General features: G+C 43.9%; 1 protein-coding gene and 1 long non-coding RNA gene across 2 annotated transcripts in view; one reads left to right on the forward strand and one right to left on the reverse strand.

The window, feature by feature from the left end:
- Positions 1–774, reverse strand: part of NID1 (nidogen 1) — an 81,444-nt gene extending 80,670 nt beyond the window's left edge. The window contains exon 1 of the mRNA XM_082720739.1: positions 419–774. Within this exon, the coding sequence (XP_082576865.1) occupies positions 419–631 (213 nt within the window). The 5' untranslated portion in view covers positions 632–774. The remainder of the gene's footprint in view (positions 1–418) is intronic.
- A 31-nt stretch (positions 775–805) lies between these two features.
- Positions 806–2,126, forward strand: LOC309859718. The gene is made up of 2 exons (XR_014308859.1): positions 806–1,285; positions 1,872–2,126. It is a non-coding gene; the product is annotated as an uncharacterized lncRNA (long non-coding RNA).
- The last annotated feature ends 6,362 nt before the right edge of the window (positions 2,127–8,488 follow it).

Here is an 8,488-nt window from a genome sequence, read left to right on the forward strand (position 1 = left end):
CTCCTCCCGGGCCGCGTTCGGTCCCCGCAGGCCCAGGACAGCGGCGAGACGAGGCCCGACTTCCCGGCGGCGGGGCCGCCCACAGCTGCCGAAGGGCAGACTCGGCCCGGGGTCCCGGGGTCCCGCGATGCCTGCGTTTCCCGGTCGGGCATGGAGCGCGCGAGGCCGCGCAGACGGGGGCTCCCCACACCCGCGTGCTCCTCCGGCGGCAGCGGCCAGGCGGCGCGGAGACGTCGGCCGCCCGGGAGAGGCCGGGAGCCCGCGAGGGCCCGGAGACCCCGCGCCCCCGCCCACTACGCCCACGTCCGTCCGACCCCGCGGGCCTCCGCGTCTGCCCCCGCCACCCTTCCGACGGCGGCTCGGCCCAGTGCCTTCCTCCCCCGCCGCCCCCGCCGCCCGCCCTGGAGGTCGCACTCACGTAGACCGAGTCGATGCCGGATTTGTCGAAGAAGCGGAGCGGCCGCCTCAGCTCCAGGGCTGGGGAGACGCGGTCGTCCCCCGCCTCCAGCTCCTGGTCCCCGTGTCCCGGGCCGAACGGGAAGAGCTCCTGGAGGCTCAGGCAGCCCCCGGGCCCCGCCAGCAGCAGCTGTAGGAGCAGCGCCCGCGTCCACGCAGCCCCGCTCCGGCGCATCGCGGCCCCCGCGTTCCCGAACCGAAGTCCTGCAAACCTGGCGGCTCCGCGGGCCAGTCTGGGGAAGGCGGAGACGTAACCGGACGCCCCTCGGCGGCCCCTACGCGCCTCCCCCCTCCAGACGTCCCCACCCCAGGAACTAGGGGAGGGGAGCGAGGGGAGATGGGCAGCGCCCCGCCCCGTCCACAGGGCGCGCCGCCGAGGCTGCCCAATGGCCGCGAGGGGGAGGGCGAGGGGCGCCGCCGAATCCCCCTGCGGCTCCCGGGGCGTCGCCCTCGACCCTGCGGGGTCACGCGCGCTGGTGGCTGCGATTCCCTAAACCAGCCCAGTTGCCACGGAAGAGCAGGGCGCGGGACTTTGTGCCACAGTCCTCGGGTCAGGGTTAAGGCAGAGGGCGGGCTGCGTGGAAATGCTCCGGTTTCAGGAACATTGTCGCCCCCGGTGCTCCTGGCGGCGTCCGGAGGTCGGACTCGCTGGGTCAGACTCTGTTGGGCTGAGGGAGTAGGTGCCCAGTGAGTAAGAAGGTGCTGGACCAGGAGCGTGTTCCTTTATCCATCCCGTTTCTCAACGTTATTAAGGCCAGATCTCTGCTTGGTGACATGGAAGTTCGGCCAAAACACGCGGTCCCACCCTCCGAGACCAAGTCACGAATGTGTAAGATGATGTGGTGTGAGGGGGGGTGGGGTCCCCAAGTAATAAAGGATTTTAGGGATGGAATAATGGGCCAAGGAGAGCTTCCTGGGGGGTGTGGGGATCAAACCAGGTCTTCTGGAAGGGATGGAATTTCATCAGGAGGCTAGGGAAGGGGCGTTCTGGAAGGTGGAGCTGTGGGTGGGTTGCTTTGAGTCACCATCCCCCAGCTGAGAATTTGGAGAATGGCTGTTGGACGGGAAGCCTTAATACCAAACCTAGCAATCTGAACTCGCTCTAACACTCAGAGAGCCACGATGGAGAATTCCCGACCAAGGAAGATAAGGCACGTCAGTGGTGTCCTAACTAACGGGTTGATCATTAATTTGGCTTTGGGAAGTCATCAGAGGTCTGTTGAAAGGGAAACAGGGGTGGGGGGCCCTGCGAAAGGAAAAAGTGGAAATTGAGGAGTATTGAACCTAAGAGCCATTACAATGAAAGAAAGACTGAGACCTGGTTATGATTTTGATATGGGGGTTAGGGAGAGAAGTTAGAATTGGGTGTAAGGTTTTAACCCTGCAGGACTGCAACACCGGGCTGTCTTTTGAAGTCAGGGTGGACAACCAGGAGCAGTGCAACTTGGATATTCGTTTGCTGCCAGACTTCTTAACCTGGAGAGGTCAACAGGACACTTTTGCTGCCCGTCACCATCTAAAATTAAGGACCTGGGACCCAATTTGAAAGAAGTCTCCCAATAAACAGCAAATGCAATATAATACTTAAGGAGCATAAGTCCCGAACCAGTAAAAAACATAAAAAGCAAATGAAATCCACCCTTGAAACATAAAGTCTTTGATCGACTCTGGATGTCTTTTTCCTTTAAGTCCATTAGCCAGCACGGAAAACATTTATTAAGTTTCTGCATGTGTCAATTTGTTTTGCAACCTTAATAACCCTAGGAGACAGAGACCATCCCCATTTCACTGAGGAGGGGCATAGTGATTCAGAGAGGTCTAAATCATTTTGCTAAGGTCACACAGCTGAAGCCTGCAAGTGACCCACATGGTTCAGCCTCAGGACCACCTTAACCACTACATTCAATGGCTTTTGTATTGCATTTTTCCCTCTCGTTAAAAAGTGACTAATGCTGCCCGCAATCTGTTTCCTTCAACTCCCTCCGGAACTGCAGCGCTGGGACCTCCTGTCCCCCACCCCAGAAGCACTTCCTGACTGGTTGTCTGGAGCTTCAACAGCAGCATTTCTGGGCTTCCAGGTCCCCAGCACTGCTCATTCCAATTGCCAAGGACTCTGTCTGGAGGCTCCTCTCATCCTCTGTGCTCACCTGCACACGGCGCGGGCCCAGAACACCCCGCAAGCCTCTAACGGCCTGGGCCTCAGAATCTCCTTCGTCAAACCCCCACCTTCTGACTCATTTCAGAGCTGCTGAAGCAGAAGCTGTTGCTCGGGCCTGGAATGCTCTCACCCCCCTCACGAATTCTCTCCGTTTTTGGTGCTCAGACAGCTTCCAAAGCTCCTATTGGCTCATGGGATTTTCCTCGGCTCATGCAAGAGTGAGAGAGAGCCGTTCTCCAGTGTCCTGGTTCAAAGCACCAAGCCCCTTAGGACAAAATCCCTTTTGCGAGCAGCTCCCAATCTATTGAAGAAGACAGAGAGACTAACAGTAACACGGTGAGATGTTAACTCATTTGAACAGAATTAATGCCGTATCAGCTGCTGAAGTTAGTAGCCTCAAGCAGATGTGGGGAGATGAGATTTGCAGAGGTTAGAAAATGCGCCCAGTTTTATAGTTCGTGCAAGAGCCCGGATTTGAAAGTTTTCAAATTTCACTGTACCTGAAACCAAAGCTCATAGTCTTTCTGCCACACCCTTCTGACTTTCTAGAAAAGGAGAGGTTTCTCCCTCAGTTGCCATCCAAAGCTGTATTGACTTTGTTGTTTCTACATTATGTTCGTGCTCCGTTTGTGTGTTCATTTATTTCATCAGAATGCTCTTGCTCAACTAAGACTAGTAGATACTGTAAACTGTCCGCCTTTTCCTATTTATAGCCTGCACTCATTGCATGTCACTTGGGACTGGGGAATGTGACATCTACACTGTGCCTCTGACTGGGACAACCTGGGCTGGATGCCAGCCACTCCTTTAGGATTTCTAGTTTTAAATACATTTAAATACAAAATCTTCATCACAGAATATTTAATTTTATGTCATGTCCTGGTCATTTTCTAAGTGTATATAATAATTATGTATTTGTTTCTAGTTGTTTCATGTGACCCCCATATAAGCTCTTTGGGGGAAGGCTCATGTGTTCTGTTCTTTTCCAGAGTTCACAGAACCTCATCTAATGCTGTGTTGACATTGATAAAAGTTAATAGTTTGAAAACTCAGTAGTACTTTAAAAAGACATTTGATATCTGGCGTAGCACGACACCAGGGTTTTTTAAAATTATTTTTTATTAAACCCAGCACTGAGAGACTCGTACTTTTTCACTGAGTGCTATCTTCCGGATGAGACAGGAAGACAAAATTCAGGAAGCAGGTTATATCTATATGTTAAACTTTCTGTGTGGTTTATTCAGACAAAAGTCCAGGCAACTGGGTGGGGAAATAGCTCAACTAGCTATTTCACTGAAAAAGATATCTGTTGTAATTTCATTCTCCTGTGAGCTTTCGCCACTGACCATATATGGTCACGGAGGATTCCTTTATTTACTAGATGTTACGTAGAAATAAATTTGTTAGTGTTCCAATTCAAGGGAAATTCACCTGATTTGTGAGTAAGATGATCACTATTTTAAACAATTTAACCTCAATTCTGATCTCAGATAAAGACAACATAAATGAAATAACCATCCTCTAACAAAGGAAGATGATAATTTGTGAGAGTACTTCTGTAACTATATCATGTTCCAAAACAATGTTCATTGCAAGGCGATATCATAGGAAACTATTAGGAGATTGATCCAAAAAGTTTATATTTATGGCTTCTCGTCTCCTATTCTTAATTATCACTTTCTAACAATGGATTTTCATATGATAATCATTTTTCCCCGTTCTTTATTGAGGTAAAATTGACAAATAAAAATCGTATACATTTAAGGTGTACAATGTAATGATTTGACATCCATATGGGAAATGATTACCCGAACTGAGGTAATTAACACATCTATCATTTCACATAGTTACCCTTTTTTATGTGTGCAATGAGAACACTTAAAATCTACTATCTTAGTGGGTTGTCTGGATGGCAGTTGGTTAAACATCTGACTCTTGGTCTCATGTCTGGTCTTACTTCAGCATCTTGAGTTCATGCCCCCTTCATGCCCAGCATGAAGCCTACTTACACACACACACACACACACGTATACAATACAGCATTATTAACTCCTATCACCTTGCGGTACATTATATCCCCACAATTTATCTTATAAACTGAAATTTTGTGCCTTTTGACCAACACTTTCCCATTTCCTCCACTCTCCATCCCCTGGCAACCACCATTCTACTCTCCCTGTATGAAAGAACAGCAAAGATTTTTGATATTATAACCCATATTCATTTTAGAGGCCTCACGTGAATTTTCATTGAAAAAATACTGATTTAGCCACAGCAATTAGACAAGAAAAACAAATTAGAGGCATCCATATTGGTAGAGAAGTTAAATTGCACTATTTGCAGACAATGTGATGCTATATATAAGACTCCACCAAAAAACTACTAGAACTGATAAATTAATTCAGTAAAGTCACAGGATACAAAATAAATATATGGAAATATGCTGCGTTTTTATACACTAATAATGCAGTAGCAGAAAGAAGAATTTAAAAACAATACCATTTACAATTGCACTAAAAGGAATAAAATACCTAGGAATAAACTTACCCAGAGGTGAAAGACCTATATGCTGAAAATTATGAAACACTGATGAAAGAAATTGAAGATGACACAATCAATGGAGAAATACTCCATACTCATGGATTGGGAGACTCAATAATGTTAAAATGTCCATATTACCCAAAGCGATCTACAGGTTCAATGCAACCCCTATCAAAACACCAACAGCATTTTTCACAGAATTAGAACAACAACAACAAAAAATCCTAAACCTGTATGGAACCACAAAAGACCCTGAGTAGTCAAAAACTCCTCAGAAAGAAAAACAAAACTGGAGGTATCACAATACCAGATTTCAACATACACTACAAAGCTGTCATAATGAAAACAAGATGGTGTGGACACAAATATAGACATATAGATCAATGGGACAGAACAGAAAGCCCAGAAGTAAAGGCTACAACTATGTGATTATTATCACAATTAATCTATGACAAAGGAGTCAAGAATATAGAATGGAGAAAATATAATCTCTTCAATAAATAAGGCTGGAAAAAACTGGATAGCTATGTGTAAAAAAATGAAAAAGAAACACTTTCTAAACACCACACACAAAAATAAACTCAAGATGAATTAAAGATCTAAATGTGAGACCTGAAACTATAAAAACTCTGGAAGAGAACACAAGGAGCAATTTCTGACATCAGTCATGGCAACGTTTTTTTAGATATGTCTTCTAAAGCAAGGGAAACAAAAACAAAATTAAACTGTCAAGAGTACACCAGAATAAAAAGCTTTTGCACAGCAAAAGGAACTATCAACAAAACAAAAAGACAAGCTACTGAATAGGAAAAGATATTTGCAAATGTAATATCGGAAAAGGGGCTAATATCCAAAATACATAAAGAACATACAAATAAATGAAACAAGATGGGATTGGGAGGGAGACAAACCATAAGTGACTCTTAATCTCACAAAACAAACTGAGGGTTGCTGGGGGGAGGGGGTTTAAGAGAAGAGGGTGGGATTATGGACATTGGGGAGGGTATGTGCTTTGGTGAGTGCTGTGAAGTGTGTAAACCTGGTGATTCACAGACCTGTACCCCTGGGGATAAAAATATATGTTTATAAAAAATTAAAAATTAAAAAAAAAGAAAGAAAAAAAAGGACATACAAAACTCAACACACACACAAAAAATCTAATTAAAAAATGGGCAGAAAATCTGAATAGACACTTTTCCAAGGACATACAGATGGTCAAGACATGTGAAAAGATGCTTGATACCACCAGTCATTAGAGAAATGCAAATAAAACTACAATGAGATACCATCTTACACCAGTTAGAAAAGCTAATATCAAGGGGCGCCTGGGTGGCTCAGTGGGTTAAGCCGCTGCCTTCGGCTCAGGTCATGATCTCAGGGTCCTGGGATCGAGTCCCGCATTGGGCTCTCTGCTCGGCGGGGAGCCTGCTTCCCTCTGTCTCTCTGCCTGCCTCTCCGACTACTTGTGGTTTCTCTCTGTCAAATAAATAAATAAAATCTTTAAAAAAAAAAAAAAAGCTAATATCGAAATGACAAGAAATAACAAGTGTTGGTGAGAATATGGAGAAAAAGAAACCCTTGTGCACTGTTAATAGGAATGTAAACTGGTACAGTCACTGTGGAAAACAGTGTGGAGTTTCCTCAAATAATTAAAAATAGAACTATCATATGATCTAGTAACTCCACTACTGGCTATTTATCCAAAGAAAACAAAAACACTAATTTGAAAAGATGTATGTACCCCTATGTTTAATACAGCCTTATTTATAATAGCCAAGATATGGAAGCAACCCAAATGTCCATCAATAGACAAATGGATAAAGAAAGTATAACACCCATGCACATGCTGAAATATTATACAGTTATAAAAAAGGACAAGATCCTGCCATTTGAGCCAACATGGGTGGACTTAGAGGATATTATACTAACTGAAATAAGCCAGACTGAGAAAGACAAGTACCATATGATTCTGCATATAAGTAGAATCTTAAAAAAATTAAACAAATGAATAAACAAACAAAAGCAGAATCAGACCTATAAGTACAGAAAACAAACTGTTGGTTGCCAGAGGGAAGAGGGATGGGGAGTTGGGAAAAATGGATGAAGGGAAGAGGGAGATACCAGCTTCTGTCTATGGAATGAATAACTCATGGAAATAAAAGGCACAATATAAGGAATACAGTCAATGATATGTAATAGTGATTTAACAGGACAGATGGTAACTGCACTTGTGATGAACACAGCATAATGCATAAATTTGTCAAATCACTAAGTTGTACACCTGAAACAAATGCAGTATTGTGTGTTGACTATACTCAATAAATAAATAAATAGAGAATAATAGAGATTTGTGATGGGTCATACACATGGCCTAAGATTGTCAAATAGCATTCAATCTGAGTCAAATGTAAATAAAGGTATTATTTCTTCTTAATTTTCTTTTTAAGTAGGCTCCACATCGAGCATGAAACTCAACACAGGCTTGAACTCAAAACCTTGAGGTGAAAACCTGAGCTGAGATCAAGTGTTGGACACTTCCCCGACTGAGTCACCCAGGCACCATTTTTAATTTTATTTTGTTATTAAATCTTCATCAAGTCTTTTTTTTTTTAATCTTCATCAAGTCTTATTCCCACATGGCAAATTCAGTATAACCAAACTTGAACATGCCAAATTTGCATAAATAAATGAATTCAGCATAAATTGTGGTAACTGGTTGATTATAATGTACATCACTATAACTGAACACACTTAGTCATAGAGCAAGAAGGTTGTTAGACCGTGATGACTCATTACTTTGTCTAAACTAATTAGATCACAAGTATCCTCAAAACTGTATTTGTAAAAATTTCGTTGTTGTTCTGTGATTGAGCAATAGTCATCATTTGGCTTTGGTTCTATTTGATGCTGAGACCCACTAGCCACTTAACAAAGTGGGTAAGGACCAGATCTTCCAAAATTAAGAAAAAAATTGTAACACATTTACTTGTAAGATCTTTCTGAGATCAAGTGTGCTTAGCAGGGTAAAGTAAGTAAGTATGTTGAACTAAAACTTTTTCAGATAATCTAGGCCAGAGGAATGGGCTGCATGTCACCTCTTAGTGCTTATTTGTACCTTCTGGGGCTAGGTTGCATTAGATAGTGACTCTGGATACTTTACCCTTCAGTAAAGTGGATTAGACAACTGCCTTCAGGGGATTATTTTAGAAGATACAAAAGACTTCTTCAACTGATTTACCCACTGGTTTTAATTTTGTCTAACTTAGGTTTTTCTTCCAATTAAAATCAGAGGGCACCTAAGTTTGTAAGTCATGTAAAAGTATGTTTTGCTAC

This window comes from Mustela nivalis (assembly GCF_964662115.1).
Source record: "Mustela nivalis genome assembly, chromosome: 2".
In the NCBI taxonomy this organism is placed as follows: domain Eukaryota; kingdom Metazoa; phylum Chordata; class Mammalia; order Carnivora; family Mustelidae; genus Mustela; species Mustela nivalis.